Consider the following 22,056-nt stretch of genomic DNA (forward strand, 5'->3'; position numbering starts at 1 on the left):
AATACAGTTAAAGCATTCTTCAAAATGTAATTTGTGTTTTACAGAAGAAAGTAAGTCATATGTTTGTAACAACATGAGAGTGAGTAAATGATGAATAAATAATGCTTTTCATTTTTGGTTAAACTATCACTTTTACTATCCCTTTTTCATCAAAGCTATCCTAATAGATGCTGATCACATTTTGAAGAACACCTTTCCCTTTACCTGTGTAAACCTTCTGTGTTTGCGAGATACCCTCTGGTTCTTCGGTTTGACAGACAGTTTGTGTTTGGCAGCAGTATTGTCCAAGCGTGGGACAGACTGAGGGACAGCATCTAGATTGATGGACTCAATTGTGCCAGGGGGAGGTGGGCGCTTAGAGCGTGGGGATTTGACTGGAGTTCTGTGCTGGACCGTGTCATGGCTGACAGCCTAATTGTAAAGCAAAAACACAAACAATCTGAGTTTGTGACTATGGTAGAGCAGGGTTCTGAAGCATGTTATACGTCTATGGAATCAATAGCCGCTTTTCCACCATCGGGTCAAACCATTCTCGTTGCTTAAATTATATGAGATGTAAATAGCGATCGCATTAGGAGGAGGATTTTTAATTTTATTATTAACTTATGTTTACTTGGCTCAAATAGCGCACTTGGCCAGCTGCAGTAAAACTGGTAGCCAGGTAACAGACAAGAGGCCAATCCTGAGTGGTGGCGCACACATTATACCAGCACGGTTCAGCATGGTTAGCCAACCAAGCTGAAAAATCCAGGCCGAGAACGGATTGTAATTGTGATGTGCCGAACCAAGCTCAAGTGGAAGTATAACTGGACCTTACCATTCTTAGAACCGATCGGCCCGATGGTGGAAAAGCAGCTAATGTATTGAAAGTCTGACAGTATTACAATTTTCTGCAACTTAATTAGAGCATGGCATTAGCAACAGTATGGTTACTGATCAAATTTATACCTTGAATCCACTGTAAAATGCTTTCAGTAAGTGCCTTCCAAGTGCAGAAATGTCCATTTTGGCAAGTGAGGAAATCTTTCTTAGAACCTTACTCTCTCTCAAACAGAGCAGTGTTCTTTAACTGTGTTTTCTTGTATATAACTTGTGACTGATGAGCAGCATTATGTTACTATATGTAAGCAGTGGATAATAATTTGGAGATTAACTTACTATTTCCTTGGCTTCAGTCCCCTGTGGTTCATTCTCCACCTGAGCAAGAACCCTCAGCGGACTTCGTGGTACCTCTTCCTCATCTGAGCTACCTTCATCTCCCTCACTCTTTCTAAGTGAAGGGGGTCTCTGACCAAATTTGATATTATGTCCAATTTGCTTCTGTCAACAAAAGCATAGAGAGTAAAATAATGGACAGAACTGGGGTTGTTTAGTCCTAAACATTTAGTCCTAAAGATACCAGCACAAAAAATGATTTATCATAGACATCATGATATTTTTTTTATTTCTTGACCTTGATAGTAATAAAAATGTCTAAAAGAAAATTTATCAATCTGGTGTAATGCTGATGTCAAAGTCTGGTGCATGGCTTGATTCTGTGCATATGAACATTTTTAATTGCACTATTTATGTACAGAGTCTCACCTGAATGGTCCTGACTTTGTCTGAAACGTTCTCCTGGGACATTGTCTGTCCTGGATGTGTTTTCTCAGTGTCCTCAGGGATAAATACACTCTCGTGTGAAAAGGCTCGGGACCCTAGGGTGTTTAACTCCCTGTGAACACAGATATAAACGCTTTTTAATTACAGCACATCTGTGAATGTTTTCAATACTCAATTCAACAAATAAACAACTCTTGGCAGCATCTAAAATAAAGTACACAATTTTGCATAGATTATGCATGGCAGACCCAGCTAAATTTGTTATAAAATACATCAGAGAATTACCTTAGATACTGATTGTTCTCTTCATTAACTGTGGCCACCCCATTGCAGACATCATCAGTGGAATGGCTAGGTTTCAGTTCAGATCCCTCAAATCCACGTTCTTCTTCCCTCCTTTTCTTCTTCCCAAACAGACGCCTGAATGGCTGGAATTTGCCCTGCCGTCGCCGTTCTGGTAAAAAGTGGGGGCAAAGAATGGTGATAAATAGTCATTAAGCAGTAAAAGGCTAGTGCTAGTGCTGTGCATATTTAAATATAAACATACAGTATTGTACAGTACATGTACAGTATGTGAGCATTTTTAATTAATGTTAATGAAATGGAGGACCAGAACAGATCAGACGCTATGGAATCAGGTTATTATTGTGTGAAAGTCCTTGTCCTGAGACAGCCTTGTATAATTATGGTGACCAGATGTTCCATTTAAACATCCAGTAATGTCAAGGTCCTATGAAGGCAACACAGAAGAAAGAGAAAGCCAACAATTAGGAGCCAACTGCTAAAAAAGAACTTTTATTTAAAACTGTCATCAGTAATATTACTTGCAAAAAAAACTAAAAAAAAGTGTGTCTCACAGGCTTTTACTTAAAACACTTTGGGAGTATTTACTGAAGGAAAAGTCCCTCCAAGATTCATTTAAGATAAATAGCAATCCAGCCAAATGCATACAAAATGCAACTTGATCACGTGTAAATGCATCTGGTTGTTCAAGCTACGTTCTGTATGTAAACATTACTCTTGCAAATGTTTTGCGTCAGCGTGAGCCCTGCAATCCACGTGACCACGACACATGGATGTAGCAACGGCAAAGCTTTTTACCTTTATAGATGACTCAAATACTGCTTTAGACTTGTATTGCTAATTCATTAATTAAGTAATTCATGAGCGGTATTACAGGGGAGATGTTCCTCCCAATCTACCTAAACATCACAGTTTGCTTACTGGTGATTTTTTAAGGCACTATTCTTTTTAAAGCTGCTTGGATGGATATGTGTTGTAAAAAGGGCTATACAAATAATTCAAACCCAACTGGGTTCTGTATAATGCTAAATAAACTATCTTGTTTTCCATCCGTTACTTATGTTGACAACATACCAATTGAGAATTAAATCTGTGCTTTATTACCAACAATCAAGCACAAAAGTATAAACAACTAATTCCTAATCTCTACAAAAACAATCCAGAACAATCTTTACAGAATAATTCACAACCTACCAATTAAAGTGGAAATCTGCAGGTGCAAAGAGTCTCTGAAATGACTGAATCGTACGGTTCCCATGTAACGACATTAAACTAATGATAAGACAAAGGACCTTTGGTTTGTATGGAGTGCTTTGGAGACGCACCACTTCCTGAGTATAGAAAGTTATTATGAATCATAAAGGCTACGAAGATAAGACTAGCACAAAAAGCACTGTTTATGAATAAAATTGCATATAAAACATATGAAATAAAACATTAGTTACATACACTACTGCTTAATAGTTTGGGGTCTGTAAGATTTTTTTCATCATGATTTTGTTTTTTTTGTTTTTTTATGAAAGAAGTCTCTTATGCTCACCAAGGTAGGATTTATTTGATCAAAAATACAACAAAAACAGTAATATTTTGAAATATTATTAAAATTTTAAATTCTATTGTAATACATTAATTAAATTGTAATTTATTCCTTTGATGGCAAAGCTGAATTTTCAGCAGGCATTACTCCAGTCTTTAATGTCACATGATCCTTCAGAAATCATTCTAATATGCTGATTTGGTGCTTAAAGAAACATTTCTCCGTATCAATGTTGAAAACAGTTGTGCTGCTTAATATTTTTGTGGAAAACATTTTTTTCCAGAATTCTTTGATAAATGGAAAGTTCAAAATAACTTGTCACTTTTGATTGATTTAACGCATCCTTGCTAAAAAAAAAAAGTATTAATTTCTTTCAAAAAATAATCTGACACCAACTTTTGATAGTGTATGAGTTTCTCTTTTTGATCATCAGCTACCTTCATTTTTCAATTCCTTCCTGTTATGTATGTGCATGTGTGATTTATGTCTATTACAGCCTGCAGCTCCCTTCTTGGTCCTTCTGAAGGTATAAAAGCCAGAAGCACTCCACCTAGCAAGAGCAAAACATCTCCATGCCATATTTTCTGTTTCTAGGTATGTGTTTGTGTGCATTTCTAAGGCTTATGAGTGTCTGTATCTGTGTTGTAGGAGCTCCAAGTGAAATGGCTGGAGTGACAGGGCCACTCTACACCACAGAGTGGATAAATTCAGCTAGAGATCAGCGTGGATCTGTTACAGGCTAAAAGTGGAAAGTAGTGTGGAGTTACACAGTAAGTGTGTTGCTGCTCAAAAAACAATGGCACAATAACAAAGAAAGTAATAAGACTTTGGTACCTGCTGTCAGTGTCCACTTCTGTTGTTCCTGAAGTTATTATCGTTTCTGAGTTTACTGCTTTACGAGCGCATATGACTGGATGATTTTATGATTTCTCATATTTTGTCTCATCATTTCCCCCTCAAAGGCTCGTCCAAGTCACAGTCTGTTCCCAGCTGCTACTACTCCGTTTCTCTGGCCCACAATGCAGTGCTGCAGGCGTCCTCAATCACTGAGGCATATGATGTGAGTGGACACCACTCAGCCAGAGAAACAGCCCTCGATGTGTCTCGCTTTTACTCCTTCATACTACAACCACTATAAACTCAAACGTGGCCTTCCTGTTCCTATGAGTGTCAGTACTGCTAAATCAATTCACTCAGACCTGACTGTTCCTCTCACTTCTTCACAAAAGCTCAAACACACGTCCGTCCCACTTAACAACATAGGAATACTCAACCTTGCTCCTTACACTCGTCCTGTTGTATAATATTTCTCACTAGTGCAGCAAAGCCAATAACCCAATTTTTTTCTGTCCCATGGCAATTACTGCACACCTAAACCTGACTGTTCCCCTCACACTCCAAATCTCGGCATTATTAATTGATACATTTATCATAAATAACATAATTGGCACGGTTCCTTTTGTCAGCAGTGTATTTGTTTGCCTAACATTGGTACATATCCATAAAAACATTCAGAAACCATTTCAAACTAAAGCATGTCACACGTCAGCTATGCTGAGAAAGAATGAAATTTGTCACACATGGGATATCATTAGTTAAACGTGGTTATAAAGTTTGAGGGCAAAAGGTTCACACGGAAAGGTGTGTAAACCTTGTAAAGCAACAATAATGTGATTAAGTCATATTTAAAGGACTTATAATTCACACAGAAATGAAAATCATTTACTCATGCTCATGTCGTTCCAAAAAAAGGGAAATTTTGGAGAATGCGATGGTCTCTCTGCTCCATGCAATTATAATGAATGAGGACTGGAGCTATCAAACTTCATACAGGACACAGAAGCACCATAAAAGTGGTTCATGTGACTTGTGAGAAGACTTCTGAAGCTAGCAGATCAAAATTTAAGGTGAACGTTTAGGCATCAAGCTGCATGGATGAGAGAATTAGCAATAAAAGTCTCCCCAATCATTGTAATTGCATGGAAAACAACATTAAATTAAATAAAACCTTCATATAGGTTTTTATAGGCATGAGGATGCATAAATATTGACAGAATTGTCATTTTGAAAGAAATATTTCTTTAAAGACACACAGACACAGCACACAATTTTTGAACCCATAAAACACCAAACAGTTCTTAAAGAGACAGTGCAGAAAATCTTTGTTGCATTTAGTGTGCTGCACTGTCACTTTAAGAGCAGGCCGTTTGCAAAGATCCTCACTCTGTTTTCGTTTACCTGGGCCTTCAGATACTGTTACCTCTACCCGCTCATCAAGCTTAGCCTCCTTACCGTCCGTCGCCATGGTTACGACGGGCTTTGTGTGCAGCAAGGGTAGAGGGGGGATAAACGTGAACACAGAAGTATTTTCTTCATTGATTTGTTCATGTGTGCAAGTCTGAAAAGAAAATTGGAGGAGGAGATGACAATAATGGGAGATAGAAAGGCTTAGAGAGATCATGAGACACTTGTATTGCTTTCCATCTGGGCTCTTTCATAAAACCTTTTTTTTTTTTTTTTTTTTTCAAAGCTTCATCTGTTTTTATTACCATCATAATCTCTTAGCTTATACACAGTCTTCCTTTGGTCCTGGGTTTATTTCTTGCCATTACTTGGTTGCAAATAACAAGACCATCTATTTCTCTGCGGTGGGAATTTGCTAAGAAATGGGGGATACAATTCCCATCTTGCAGATCAAAACCTTATACTTTACTGGGACTTTAAACTTTACTTGGCTACATGTAAGTCTGGATATATGCCCAGTAATAATGCTCTTCAGTCATAATTTAATAATGTACTGCTGCCATGATAAAAAAAGTACATAAACATCTTATCTTGCTTGTTTGCTGTACAACCCGAATTCCGGAAAAGTTGGGACGTTTTTTAAATTTGAATAAAATGAAAACTAAAAGACTTTCAAATCACATGAGCCAATATTTTATTCACAATAAAACATAGATAACATAATAAATGTTTAAACTGAGAAATTTTACAGTTTTATGCACAAAATGAGCTCATTTCAAATTTGATGCCTGCTACAGGTCTCAAAACAGTTGTGACGGGGGCATGTTTACCATGTTTACCAGACGTCTGGGCATCGAGGTTATGAGTTTCTGGAGTTTTCAGCTGCTGAAGAGTTTGTGGTCGTCTTTGACGTATTTTTCGTTTAATGATGCGCCAAATGTTCTCTATAGGTGAAAGATCTGGACTGCAGGCAGGCCAATTCAGCACCCGGACTCTTTTACGACAAAGCCATGCTGTTGTAATAGCTGCAATATACCTTGTGTATTTCAGCTGTCCTGCTGAAATACACAAGGCCTTCCCTGAAATAGACGTCATCTGGAAACCTTTATATACCTTTCAGCATTCATAGTGCCTTCCAAAACATGCAAGCTGGCCATACCGTATGCACTTATGCACCCCCATTCCATCAGAGATGCTGGCTTTTGAACTGAACGCTGAAAACACGCTGGAAGGTCTCCCTCCTCTTTAGCCCGGAGGACACGGTGTCCGTGATTTCCAACAAGAATGTCAAATTTGGACTCGTCTGACCATTGAACACTTTTCCACTTTGAAACAGTCCATTTTAAATGAGCCTTGGCCCACAGGACACGATGGCGCTTCTGGACCGTGTTCACATATGGCTTCCTTTTTGCATGATAGAGCTTTAGTTGGCATCTGCAGATGGCACGGCGGATTGTGTTTACCAACAGTGGTTTCTGGAAGTATTCCTGGGCCCATTTAGTAATGTCATTGACACAATCATGCCGATGAGTGATGCAGTGTCGTCTGAGGGCCCGAAGACCACAGGCATCCAATAAAGGTCTTCTGCCTTGTCCCCTACGCACAGAGATTTCCCCAGTTTCTCTGAATCTTTTGATGATGTTATGCACTGTAGATGATGAGATTTGCAAAGCCTTTGCAATCTGACATTGAGGAACATTGTTTTCCCACAATCTTTTTACACACTCTTTCACAGCTCTGCCCATCTTTACTTCTGAGAGGCTCTGCCTCTGCCTTAGTTAGATGTTCTCCCAGCTGAATCTTTTCAAAATTTCTTGCTTTTTCAGGCATTTGTTGCCCCCGTGCCAACTTTTTTGAGACCTGTAGCAGGCATCAAATTTGAAATGAGTTCATTTAGTGAATAAAAGTGTAAAATTTCTCCCTTTAAACATTTGTTATGTTATCTATGTTCTATTGTGAATAAAATATTGGATCATGTGATTTGAAAGTCTTTTAGTTTTCATTTTATTCAAATTTTAAAAAACGTCCCAACTTTTCTGGAATTAGGGTTGTATAGCTGTCAACTCATATATAGCTGTGCTCAAGTTATATCTTTCTCTAATGTCTACAAGTAACTATTGGAACTTAAATATTAAAAATTTTAATTGAAGTATCAGTGTAATAATGTCCAGTGGGCTAATGTGCAATTATCTGGTCATTATTGCAAAATAAACCCCTTCAAAATGACATAAGATCCTGACAACCCTGTTGGGATTTTTTTTTTTTTTTTTTTTTTTTTTTGTGATAATGATCAGCTGACTGTATATTATTTCAGTAACACTTTACAATAAGGTTTCATTAGTTAACATTAGTTAACTACTTTAGTTAACATGAACTAAGAATGAACAATACTTAAACAGCATTTATTAATCTCAGTTAATGTTAATTTCAACATTTACAAGTACATATTTAAAAACAAAAATTGTATTTGTTAACATTAGTTAATGAACTAACATGAACAAACTATAAACAGCTGGATTTTTATTCACTAATGTTAACAAAGATTAATAAATACTGTAGCAAATGTATTGCTCATTGTTAGTTCATGTTAACAATTAACTAATGTTAACAAATGAGGCAATGTAAGGGATATATGTATATATGTACAATAATTAAAATTTGTATAGAATTCTAATTTATATAGAACAGAATGCCATTTGTGCTACAAAAATATATGATTTAAGAACATTTATTACAATTTTAAACTGGCAGTGTTGTTATTGTTTACAAAAAATAAAACTATGTAAATATGTAAATATTAGATGAAAAACAAACTTAAAAACTTAGTGAAATAAATGTTTGTTAAAATACTAAAATGACTAAAACTAAAAATACATTAAATAAATTACATTTAAAAATTAAAATAGAATTATTAAAAAAAAACTAATAAAAATGACAAAAGCATATAATAAAATTACCAAAACTTAAACTGAAATGAAAATGAAAACTAAAAAGTATAAGAATAAAAGCTAACTCAAAATATATTAAAAATACTACACCAATAACACTGGATTGTGGATGGATAGTGAATAAGTTTTTTTGTTCTAAAATTGCATGTAAAATAGGCACATTTGTTTGTTTGTTTTTTTGTTTAGTGAAAAGTGTGTATGCACATACGTGCTAGGGGGTGTTTGTGTATTAGTGTGTAATTGCAGAGTATTGTGTCTGTGGAGTGTAGTGTGCACTCGACCTCCATTATCGCATCAATATATGCCTGTTCAGCAATCTGTGCATAATCTAAATTAATGGCTATTTAGAAAGCACTTTTTGTACCATCTCGTGTTAATGGAACCCCCATATGACTTACTGTAAAATGAAGCAAGATACAGCATATAGAAAAAGCAAAAATGTGAATTGTTTTGATAAGCATGATGTAATTTATATCAGTCAGTCCTAAAATAAAGCAAATAGTGTTTTTTCCATATTGCTTCTGGGTTTCTACATACGTTCATTTAGAATGCCAGGACAGAAAATGCCAAGATTTAAAATGCCACTATTGTTGTTGGTTAATCAAAACACATTGCCTCAAAACCTGCATTCCTTTTGGCAGACAAAAACCTTTTGGCAGCACAGCATTGCACTAACTGTTAAACATAGCAAACTGTAAATGATTACAGTCTTACGTCATCTAAGTCATTTCTCTTTGTATGAGAAGACAGTGTCCTCTAACCGCTCCCATGCAGGGTCATCCTGAAAGTTTCACTGTCTAAACAGGCTCAGCTGCTGCTTGAATGGATCAATGTGTCTTTGTCTGTTTGTGATGCTAGTCCAGATGTGTTTGTGCACATGCACCTGCGGTACAAGTGTACACGTGGTCCAAACCGTGTGCGTATTCGTCATGTTCTGGCTCACGTGTAGATGTTAGCAAATGATCTTGCCTGTGTTGTGCGCATTAAAGAAGGTCCAGACAAAATGTTGATGGCAAAAGCATAAGTCGCAGCCACATGCACTGCAGCGGGACACTAAAAATACCCCAGACAAAGAGAAAAGGCTGCAGCAGAGCTACAGTAAGTTTGCGGCTACGTTAACTCTAGCTGCTACAGTCCTAATTTAACCCACTTACTGGAGTTTAATGGTACAGACTGACCTCTCTACACTTATATATTGGCTATATCACCAAGAGCAGCTCTAACCGTCATTACAAACATTTCCAGTCGAGGCCTGCCTCTATTTGACCAAACTAGTGGGCTATAAAATGGGCTATAAGTGGATTCCTGGAATGTTGCCCCTGTGACTCCTGAACCTAAAAGCTACATGACTCATTATTATAAATCATAAAAGATCCCACGCCCCACATAAAGAGATTGAAATATTGCAAATAAAATTCATGAAAGATGAGGATGCGCTAGTGATCTGCTGCAGCAGCTAAGGCTGCATTTACACTGCAAGTCTTAATGCACAGATCCGATCATTTGACCATATCCAATTTTTTGGCCAGTGTGTTTACATTCACTTTAGACGCGACTGGTATCCGATATCTGTGTTTACATTACTTCCTGCCCCAAAATGATTGTCACTGATAGTTTTACATGCACATAGTAGACCCTCAGGTTTTGAATGGCCGTGCTATTAAAATTATTTATATATTTCATGTCGGGTGGCCATGATTACCTGTCAGAATGGATAAGTTAACAGCTGTCAGTGTCATGGATGTATTGCAGTGCGGATTCTGACTGAACGAATATAGACCTGGAAAATAAAGGTAATTTGCGTTTGATATTTTATCTTTTTTTTTTTAGAATTCCATTTTTTTTAATGAATTCGAGCTAGGGAGCGAGAGAGAGTAGCTACATTGGAGCTTTTGCCTTATAAGAAAAACAACACGGCGGTCTCTTTTAAATTAACCGGGCAAAGGTTGAAATTCAACTGCTGAATGTATGTGTGTGTGTGCGCAATTTCTTTCTAGAAAAATAGATAACGTTAGACATATAAAGTTCCCACCTCAACAATAAAGCTGCGAATTTATAGTGTGAGTGCATACAAGCATGTCTGTTTCATAATACAACATTAAAGCTACCTTTTAGTGAGCAAACTTGCCGCCCTCGCCTGGCTTGGAATTCCAATGGAAATCGGATATGTGTGTTTAGACGTAGGTCGCATGTCCAGAGACCGGATATGTATCGGATTCAAAACCACATTTGGAAGTGGCTCAGATCGGATGCGAAAAAATCGGATCTCGTGTGGATTTTTGTGTTTACACGTGTGCAACTAATTCCGATCTGTGTCAGATGTGAGCAAAAGATCGGATTTTTTGTGCCAGTGTAAACGCAGCCTAATAGCTAAAGTTAGTGACTCAGGCCACGTACACTACTGATCAAAAGTCAAATAAATGTAGCCTTGGTGAGAATAAGAGACAAAAAACTTGAAAAAATCTTACCGACCCCAAACTTTTGAACAATAGTTTAAATTAACTTTTTTTTTTTTTGATATAGCTTTGTGAAAGAAAGCTTGACTGAATGCCAAACTTTACAGATGCCATCTTAGAAGAATTACTATTGATTAAAGGGTTTGTTCACCCAAAAATGAAATTTCTGTCATTAATTATACACCCTCATGTCATTTCACACCCATAAGACCTTCGTTCATCTTCGGAACACAAATGAAGATATTTTTGATGAAATCAGAGCACTTTCAGTCCCTCCATTGGGAGCAACGCAGTTTACACATTCAAGGTCCAAAACGGTAAGAAAGACATCATTAAAGTAATCCATGTGACTCCAGTGGATTAACCTCAATTTTATGACATTTTGTTTTTGTGCAAAAAAAAAAAAAAACACAATTTGCCTCTATATTTACAAAATAATATTATCCAAAGCACATTCACGGAACAACTTCCGGTCTTGAGTCACAACTATCATGTGTGGTGCTATCATTGTTGTTGTTTTTTTGCAAACAAAGCACTTGCTTCACTTCATAAAATTGAGGTTAAACCACTGGAGTCACATTTAATGATGTCTTTCCTATCATTCTGGACCTTGAATGTGTAAACTGCATTGCTCCCAATAAAGGGGCAGAAAGCTCTCGGATTTCATCAAAAATATCTTCATTTGTGTTCTGAAGATGAACGAAGGTCTTACGGGTTTGGAACGACATGAGGGTGAGTAATTATTGACAGAATTTTCATTTTTGGGTGAAGACAGAAGCTGCATTTGAAGCAGCATATAAACTACAAGGGCCCTATCATACTCTCAGCGCAATGTGGCGCCAGGAGCGACGCAAGTGTTTTATGCTAGTTTTCAGCTTGACACACTTATCATTTTCACATCCTGCGCCACGTTGTTTAAGTAGCAAATGCATTTGCGCTCATTTGTGCGCCCATGGGCGTGCTGGTCTGAAAATGAGGTGTGTTCAGGCGCATTGTTGGTGCGTTGCTATCTTGAGGCAACTGAAATAGACAATATTTGTTTTGTTATTTAAAGAGTGCGTTAGTAATATGCGCCTATATGCAGCTGCACAACAGCCTACACTCTGCTTATTACACAAACAGGGACGCGCAGCAGCACACAAACATTCCAAATATTAAAAATAAAAGGATTACAATGTAAAAGATTATTATTGTGTACATAAAGATAAAAATGCTTTGGTGGAATCCGGCTTGTCCCATAGATGGTCCTGAATGTGATCCGTTTCCTTGCTAGAGAAGCATTCAGTTTTTCTGTTTGCAAATTCCGCTATGGAAATAGCGAATGCGCAATGGCGTGAGCGCAATTGGCTTTTAAAGGGAATGGGAGATGAGACTCTGATTGGTTTATTGCATGTTACGCCCAAAACACACACATTACTCATTAAGAGAATAGGGACAACCCTTTTAGGCCATGCGCCGGGCACGCCAACCATTTTCCCCGTCATTAAACTAGCGAAAGTAGATTCGGACACGCCCCAAGTGCACTTGCGCCGTGCACTTAAGACCATGTGCTTAGATCGTTAAAATAGGGCCCATAATGTTTGTAATGTGGCCTAGAGGCAAAATAAATGCATTTACATAGGAATCACAATCTTAAAATAAATTGCAATTTTTTTAGCATAATGTTACCTTCTGTGTTGATTCTCATGCACAGCTAATAGAAAACAACATGTGTGCTTATTGCTATGACAACAACAACATTTAAGGCAGTTCTGATGTTGTATTTTATCTACACAGAATTAAAGGCTCATCAGAACTGCACCAGATACTAGGGGATGATGCGGGTCAGTGCGGGAATATTTAAGTAAAGACGACCTACGTCACCATAATTCTAGCCTAAACACACAACAGGGCTCAGAGCTTTCAGTAATGTCTGCACATTAAGCAAATCACACTTAATGCATTATGTATCAGGGGTGAAATGATCTTGCCTTGCGCAAAGGGCCGTATATTATTATGACTGCAAGCTAGCTTCACTCATACAATGGGGCAGCTTGAAGGTACAGCTAGAAATCACTGAAGCAAAATGGGATGGCTGACTGCGCAGCGTATAGCAAAGCTGGTCTAGTTGCCTGTGCTTACTGAGCACAAAAGCACACTTTTACCTAATTCAGCCGCGCAGCTGGAAAGAGCTGCACACCACTGAAGGAAAACCTTAGGGAACATGGATTCAACCTTCTGCACCTTGATTTACAAAGCTCGGTTGCTGCTCCTTGGTGCTTTAGGAAAAAAATATAACAAAACCATTGAATCACAACTTATAGAACTCTAGTATGCATAGCATGCCTTATCTTAAGTGTGTTTATTGAAGTATGAAGGCTAATATTTCTAATTGTGTTGGTTCTGGATGAATGATGGTTATGGAGATCAAATGAACACAAATCTGTCATCAATAGCCCATAAGACCTCAATGGATGTCAGGGTTGCCTTTCAAAGCTTGACTTTAGAATTATTAAACCAGGCAATTCTGATTCAAACATTCAAACAAATTATGAACTCTGTGGCAGTGTAACTTAAAGTAATATAAACTCAGGGGCTAGTTGTCACAATTTTTACTTTGGTGTAGGTGGATTTTAGGAAGTCAGTTTCTGTATACCCATCTTGGGCAGTCACATTGGGACCTTTAAAATATTTTAAACAATAAAAACTGTAAATATAAAATTATAACATTACAATATATAAAACATGTTACAACTTGCCCCAACATATAATTTCTGAAAACTGTATAAAAGAACAGTTCAGCTTGGTTAAAATCTATAGTTGATTTTTCTCTGAATGCTATTGTGGTTTTATTTTGTGCACTTTTTATACAACAGCTGTTACAAAAACATGATAATACTAAAATTTTTGTTTGGTGGACAGCATTCATACAAATTGTTCTAATTTCAGAATTTGAAACCAACACACAAACAACTGCAACAAACAATCTTTTGTACAAATGGACCTTTGACTCAAAACTTCATAGTTACTTGGATATATGGCACTTGTGACTTCCGCATGTAACTACGAGTCCCGGTCTCCCTATATAATATAACATATATATTAAATATATACAATATAATTGGCAAATAATGATGAATTTGGATTTAAAATGTTTTTAAATATGTTAAACACTACTCTACTTCACTAGACTTCAGATCCTCCAAACAGCCATTTTACGCAACTCCCTGTAGCTGTATTTTCACTCAGTACTTAGTCTGCAGTCACAGACATGAGCAAGCTCTGTAGTCAGCCCTTGTCTCTTTTTCTGGAAAAAAATAAATAAATTTTCCAGGACGTTGTGTGAATCTTCAAGGGGCAAGTTTTGTATAGATGGAATAACCTTTAACATTTGAATAGTGTTTTTTTTTTTTTTTTTTTTAAAGATAACCCATTCTCTAATTCACAAAGGTAGAATTTCCCACTGGTCTAAATTATTAGTGAAAAAATTCACCGTTCAGACTTTTGGGGTTGGTAAATTTTTTTATTATTTTGAAAAAAGTCTTTTATGCTCACCTAGGCTGCATTTATTTGATAGAAAAATACAGTAAAAATAGTAATAATGTGATAAAGTATTAGCATTTAAAATAACTTTTCTATTTTCATTAAAATTATCCACATGATCCTTCAGAAATCATTCTAATATACTGATTTGCTGCTCAAAAAACATTTCTAATTACGATCAATGTTATCAATATAAGAGTTGCTGCAGTGCTGCTTAATATTTTTTTCTGAAAACTCAAAGTATTGGTGAATAGAAAGTTAAAAAGAACAGCAAGTAGAGATTTTTGTAACTGTCTTTACTGTCACTTTTGATCAATTTAATGCATTTTTGCTGAATAAAAGTATTAATTTCTTTACAAAAAAAAAAAACAATTAAATCTTACTGATCCCAAACTTTTAAAGGCACAGTAAGTAAGTTTTGCCCCGCTAGAGGTCACTTATTCAAAACAATAATAAAGGTGTAGCTTGATGACGCCGTGAATGAGTGTGGAGTTTTCGTCATCACCTCCACAGCCGATGGAAAGCAATCCGACAGAAATCATGTTCATAGGTGAGCTAATGTATTAAAGTTTTATTAATGTTACTGTGTTTTGAAGCAGGGCGGGGCCGAGAGGACATTTTACATTGCTGTTTTCATTATGCTTGTATGCCGCAGGCTGCTGCCGCTCTTTTCTTTTTGTTATTTATGTTAATTTTATGATTACATTCACGCTTAATGATCGCCTGCTTTCTTACAGTTACGTTTTATCACTTAAATTCACATTATTTTATTTCACGAGTTCTTGTGCCCATATAATCTTAGCGTGTGGTAAGCAGATTTGGCTTGCTGTCTGCTGTAGAGGGGCTCAGAGAGGATATTGTACTGGAGCTCTGATTGCCCCCCTATGACAGGCAAAACTGTACAAAAAGGAGGAGAAGGGGAGGAGAAGGGATGCCGAAAGAACTAACAACAGGAATAGGTAAGATGCTGGTTTTATTAGATGGGCGTACTCCTCCAGAAATTACGTTTAATAACTTCACTTGATTCTAATGAAACAGCCACAAGTGTTGAATTATTACTCACACAGGTCACTTTATTTGACGCATTACAATTGTGGGGTAATGCAGAAGTTTTACTTGGTCAACACTTTCATACAAAAACTACATTTGAGTGTGTTGAAAGTTATAGTTATTCTGTGCATTTGCTCGGTGGCTGGTATGAGACACGTTGCACACTGCAGTAAGCTAAGATCAATATTAGAAAATCATATTAATAAAAGCTGGATGACTTTTTGCTAAATGGCATGCAATTCATTTTAAAACATTGTATGTGGAGAAAAATCTGTATTACTGTTACCACAAATAAAGCTCATACTGATTATGCTACTGATTATTAGCCACTTGGCAAAATAGTGTTGTCTGATTTACTTTTTGGGTACAAACATGTTACTCGCGGTAAATCAAGAAAACGAGCTTCAAACAATAAGACTAACCAAGTTGTGCTATATAACAAATGATTATTTTTCTGTCGATAAAAGTATCCAAACATTTGCTCACCTGTCTAATAAAATGCATAATATATTAAAGCATCTTTGGTGTTTCAATGGTTTCTACGGAAATAAAACAGGAAATCGAGAGTAACGCGGATATGACGTCATTGACAGGCAACATAATGACAGGAGCCATTACACTGGTTAAAATAGCTGATTTGAACATTGTTGGAAACATTTAGGATAATGTAAGTACACAAGTCAAAATATATAACATTGTACCAGTGGTTTTTGGATATTTTAATCAAAAAATCTTACATATTGGGCCTTTAAATGGTATAATATAATATAATATAATATAAACTGTAAAAGAAGGAAAAATGCACGCCAAGAGTGTGATACAGTTTCACAAACTATGGTGCATTTCAGCCATTAACAAGTATTCAAATAAAACTGGAAAAAAATTAATTAGGAACAAAAAGCTTAATTTAATACACATAAATGATATTTTACATATTCTATGAAAATAAACAACCAAAAAAGCTATTGGTTCTTGGTTCTAACACACTGTTATCATTGAATGTGCATACATTTATTTTCATTACAATGCATACGATAAGAAAGGCACAATGAGTCTTTGAGGATATGGGGCTGCTGAGAGATAATGGCAGTTTCATGAACAGAGGCCTATTGTGTTTAACACTATCATGCCACATGCTTTACACAGAAAAACGCTTGATCACATATACGGTCAAAGGAGTACACAAGAATAAAGGCTTACCTGGTTGTCGATTTATCTGTGTAAGACGCTAGTATGTATGCGTTTATGCATGTGTGGCTGTTCCACCTGCCTGCTGTTACTGTGGAGCTACGCTATTACCTAGAGTCAGGTGTCACGTTGCACAGGTGCAAAGAGAACTCAAGAATGCTTATAGCCATGTGTTGTTGTGCGCACATGAGGACGAATATATATCTGTTCCTTCATTTGCACAGTTTTGATTGTTAACAAATTCACAAGCATCTCCGTTATTGAATACAGTGTGAAAAAAGATGGTATGCATATTCATACTCCCAAAAAGTTCTCACAATGTATGTTTTTGTGTGTTCCTCGTGGGACGTTTGCATGATGTCCTATGTGAGAGCTTATTCGTCTATGCCCAAGATACGTTCACACATGTGACAGAAAACAATCCTAGAATGTGTCTGAGAGAGGAGAAAGTGGGTGATGATGGTGAGGTAGTGTGCTTGTTCATACTGCTGTCTCTGTTGCTACTCACAGAATGCCACTTTGTTCATTGGCCAGCTTACCAGGGGCAGGAAGAACAGACGTGCATTGATGATTTCAAACTGCCCAACACACACAAAGACTGTGACTGTAAGCTTGTTTGTCAGCGTATGTGAGGATGCGTGTGTGTATTGTGTTAAAACAATTTCAAAGAACAAGGGCCTCCATTAACTGAATAAAGACGTGTGGCGGATCAATAACGGCACAAACTACTACCTGTCGCCAGTGTCAGAAATCAACTGTATTATTAAGGGGCAATTTCAAGAAGCCTGCTTTTATGTGGGCATACTTATTTTCCAACTATATAAAACCATGCCATGTCATACATTTCAGTTAAATCTATTACTTGATTAAAATTCTCAATCAGGACATTCAGTATTTCACAGAAGTGAGTACACCCCTCACATTTTTGTAAATATGTTATTATATCTTTTCATGTGACAACACTGAAGAAATGACACTTTGCTACAAAGTAAAGTAGTGAGTGTACAGCTTGTATAACAGTGTAAATTTGCTGTCCCCTCAAAATAACTCAACACACAGCCATTAATGTCTAAACCGCTGGCCACAAAAGTGAGTACACCCCTAAGTGAAAATGTCCAAATTGGGCCCAAAGTGTCAATATTTTGTGTGGCCACCATTATTTTCCAGCACCCTCTTGGGCATGGAGTTCACCAGAGCTTCACAGGTTGCCACTGGAGTCTTTTTCCACTCCTCCATGACGACATCACGAAGCTGGTGGATGTTAGAGACCTTGCGCTCCTCCACCTTCCGTTTGAGGATGCCCCATAGATGCTCAATAGGGTTTAGGTACCCTCAGCTTCTTTAGCAAGGCAGTGGTCGTCTTGGAGGTGTGTTTGGGGTCGTTATCATGTTGGAATACTGCCCTGCGGCCCAGTCTTCGAAGGGAGGGGATCATGCTCTGCTTCAGTATGTCACAGTACATGTTGGCATTCATGGTTCCCTCAATGAACTGTAGCTCCCCAGTGCCGGCAGCACTCATGCAGCCCCAGACCATGACACTCCCACCACCATGCTTGACTGTAGGCAAGACACACTTGTCTTGCGTGTGCCACCACACACGCTTGACACCATCTAAACCAAATAAGTTTATCTTGGTCTCATCAGACCACAGGACATGGTTCCAGTAATCCATGTCCTTAGTCTGCTTGTCTTCAGCAAACTGTTTGCAGGCTTTCTTGTGCATCATCTTTAGAAGAGGCTTCCTTCTGGGACGACAGCCATGCAGACCAATTTGATGCAGTGTGCGGTGTTTGGTCTGAGCACTGACAGGCTGACCCCCCACCCCTTCAACCTCTGCAGCAATGCTGGCAGCACTCATACGTCTATTTCCCAAACACAACCTCTGGATATGACACTGAGCATGTGCACTCAACTTCTTTGGTCGACCATGGCGAGGCCTGTTCTGAGTGGAACCTGTCCTGTTAAACCGCTGTATGGTCTTGGGCACTGTGCTGCAGCTCAGTTTCAGGGTCTTGGCAATCTTCTTATAGCCTACGCCATCTTTATGTAGAGCAACAATTCTTTTTTTCAGATCCTCAGAGAGTTCTTTGCCATGAGGTGCCATGTTGAACTTCCAGTGACCAGTATGAGAGAGTGAGAGCAATAACACCAAATTTAACACACCTGCTCCCCATTCAGACCTGAGACCTTGTAACACTAATGAGTCACATGACACCTGGGAGAGAAAATGGCTAATTAGGTCCAATTTAGACATTTTTACTTTGTGGCCAGTGGTTTAGACATTACTGGCTGTGTGTTGAGTTATTTTGAGGGGACAGCAAATTTACACTGTTATACAAGTTGTACACTCACTACTTTACATTGTAGCAAAGTGTTATTTCTTCAGTGTTGTCACATGAAAAGATATAATAAAATATTTACAAAAATGTGAGGGGTGTACTCACTTCTGTGAGATACTGTATGACTGTTACTTATGAAGTCATATCAACATCAAATACAAAAGTTGCTGCAAATAATGCACATTATTACAGTACAATAAATGTTTAGTGTGTTAAAATGTTTGATGAATGGTCCCACTTTATATTAGGTGTCTTTAACTTTGTGTCAAAAAAAAAAAATTGCTATGTATGTTATTGAGATCATGTTGTACTGCAAAACACTTTTGCTGCTACTGAGGTGGGATATGGGTAAGGTTGTGTGACAGGTAGGTTTAGTAGTATGGTTCGGTTTAAGGCTGGGGTAAGGGGTCAAAAGTGTATTATATTTTAATAGGCCAAGCCTATTAAAATATAATTCACTGTTGACCCCTTATATTTATTATTATTACATTAATATGCAAGTAGGTTTCAGCAAGCGACTGAATCATTCATTCAACCGATTCAAAAACGCTGATTGATTCAGGAGCGAAATAAGTGAATGTATTAATAAGTGAGTCATGGAATCATTCATTCAACCAATTCATTCAAACACATTGAATACTTCCCTACTATATAGAAAGCGAAAAAACACTACGCCAAAGAGTAGTATAGTATTCGAAAAACTGTAGGGCGAAAAGTACCCAGATTACCTATTACTAGTGGTTCAATGGATCACAAAACTCATGAGTCGGATCATATTACGGTTTTTGAGTCACGGGTCAGATGAATTTTAAGATCAGCTAGAAAAACAATATTTTGGGGGTGGGGGTAACTTTGCTTTCCATTTATTACTTGAAGCACAAGTACTCCGATACCACAGCAAAAACTACTAGCCTAACTAATAAAGTTAAAACATTATTAAAGGCAAGTGAACAGTCAGTAAAAAATAAGAACAAATACACTCATTACAAGCATAGATAGATAGCCTAACAAAGTTACAAATAAGGTAAGGTCAAATTGCAGTATTCATTTCAGGTACAGAAATGTTAAAGCTGTGTTTTGTAGTTTGATTAATGTTAATAACATATAGTCAACAGCAAATATTTATAGGCTGCTGTCACTTTAAGACCGAATGCACGGATCCAAAATCATGATACACATCCTTTTCCTGTTCTCTTTCTCTTGAGACATAACCGAGTGTATTTACGAGAATACTTGCGAGACTGGTATTTTGACCTAATTTTGTGTATGTGTCCATTCATGTGCAAGTAGGCGCGAAAGAGGAATCAATGCGGAGTTTGTGCACTGTCTGAAACGCGCCTCAGGTGCGTGCGGCTGTGTGCACAGATAACAGTGCGCGAGTAGGCCTACCAAATTAAATTCTCTTTTGCCTCTTCTAGTGCTGGAATAGTTTAAAATCTATTAAATGTGTAAAGTAGCAAGACAAAACACATGCAAATTATAACAACATGTTCTCCAACCAATACGCCTATATAGGTTATTTGTCACTTCCCTGAAATACGACCCATAGGAGCGTTTACTAAAGTTACGCCCCTATCGACAACAGGACACTTTCATTTAAATGCATTGTTCCCTTTTATCTGTGTCACATTTCGGGAATTGCGATATATAACAATATGCAGTCATGTGATCATGCGATCATGGGTTTGATCCCAGGGAACGCATGTGCTCATAAAGTGTATATGCGCTATAAATCACTAAGGGTAGGTTTAGGGGTGGGGTTGATTGTAGGCATTAATAAAAAAATGAGTTTTGCTAAATGGAAATAGGGCAAATGGTGTAAAAAGTCCACACATTGCATTTAAATGAACACGCATTTTGATTGGTAACGACAGTCATACGTCATTTCATGCCGACAGACGTAACACGACACTGTCATTATTTTTACGCCAGCTAGAGGGCGCATGACTTTAAAACGTAAATATAGGTCGTAATATGGTGCTTAAAAAAATGACCTAAAGGGTCGTTTTTTTTTTGGAGGACAGTCTGAATTATAAACTTTCAGCCTATAGCGGTCAAACTTGAAATGAATCCGCGAATCACATGCGTGCTGAACCGTGGCTCCTGGTCTGTATGGATCACGGATCAACAGCGATCCGTTTAACCCATACCTATTACTTACAACGAGATTCTGAAGTGCGCATTTGATGGACACTTTACTATCCCATGAGGCCACGGCACGGGAGAGGATTTATGAATGGCAGTGAAGCGACGCAACTGACGCTGATCAGGTGACAACAACATGGCGGATGTAGTACGTCTGAATTTCATTCATACTACCCATACTAGTAGAACATACTTTTTAACAGTCTTGAAGTAAATTCAAAATGCAAATGTAGTACCTTCTGAGACAGTCTGTGATTTCGGAAGCATCGCAAGTGTCTGTTTTTATGAGCGAGTCATGGATTCATTCACTCTACCAATTTGTTCAAAAACGCTGATTCATTCAGCAAAAAAACACCAACACCAACTTCAAAACAGGCAAAACAGACCAGTAACTGGCATATTGTGTCTAAAATGTAAGTTACTCAATATTAAATTCTTGTTTATTGAACTGCTGTATAAAAACAATATTGGACACATGTCCTGTTATCCCAAATATCAGCACAGTAACAGCTAAAAAAGTATAGGTATGCACTATGGAGGTAATTGTTGCCCCCGCATTTTCAATATTTGGGGCATTTTTGTTTACTTTTGGTGGCATTCCCATGAGCCCTTAATTTCAGACCTTGCCTGTTCATCATGTTGCACACAGTCAAAATACTCTGAACAAAATTGCCCATGTACTTGTCCCTTACTGTAAAGTAATTAGAGATCTCATAGGGTTA

The 22,056-nt window shown here is 37.5% G+C and overlaps 1 protein-coding gene across 6 annotated transcripts in view; it reads right to left on the bottom strand.

Moving 5' to 3' along the window:
• Positions 1–22,056, bottom strand: part of cracd (capping protein inhibiting regulator of actin dynamics) — a 34,030-nt gene that overhangs the window by 5,724 nt on the left and 6,250 nt on the right. For 2 of the 6 annotated variants that reach the window (XM_051875723.1, XM_051875725.1), the window contains exons 1-5: positions 3,100–3,118; positions 1,888–2,056; positions 1,585–1,714; positions 1,159–1,320; positions 205–411 (exon numbers count right to left, since the gene is read on the bottom strand). In XM_051875723.1, the coding sequence (XP_051731683.1) occupies positions 205–411; positions 1,159–1,320; positions 1,585–1,626 (411 nt within the window). In that variant the 5' untranslated portion in view covers positions 1,627–1,714; positions 1,888–2,056; positions 3,100–3,118. Of the gene's footprint in view, positions 1–204; positions 412–1,158; positions 1,321–1,584; positions 1,715–1,887; positions 2,333–3,099; positions 3,253–13,234; positions 13,349–22,056 lie in introns of those variants that run through there. The other 4 variants (XM_051875728.1, XM_051875724.1, XM_051875727.1 and 1 more) reach the window with 4 other exon arrangements.

Source organism: Ctenopharyngodon idella, chromosome 20 (assembly GCF_019924925.1).
Source record: "Ctenopharyngodon idella isolate HZGC_01 chromosome 20, HZGC01, whole genome shotgun sequence".
Lineage (NCBI taxonomy): Eukaryota > Metazoa > Chordata > Actinopteri > Cypriniformes > Xenocyprididae > Ctenopharyngodon > Ctenopharyngodon idella.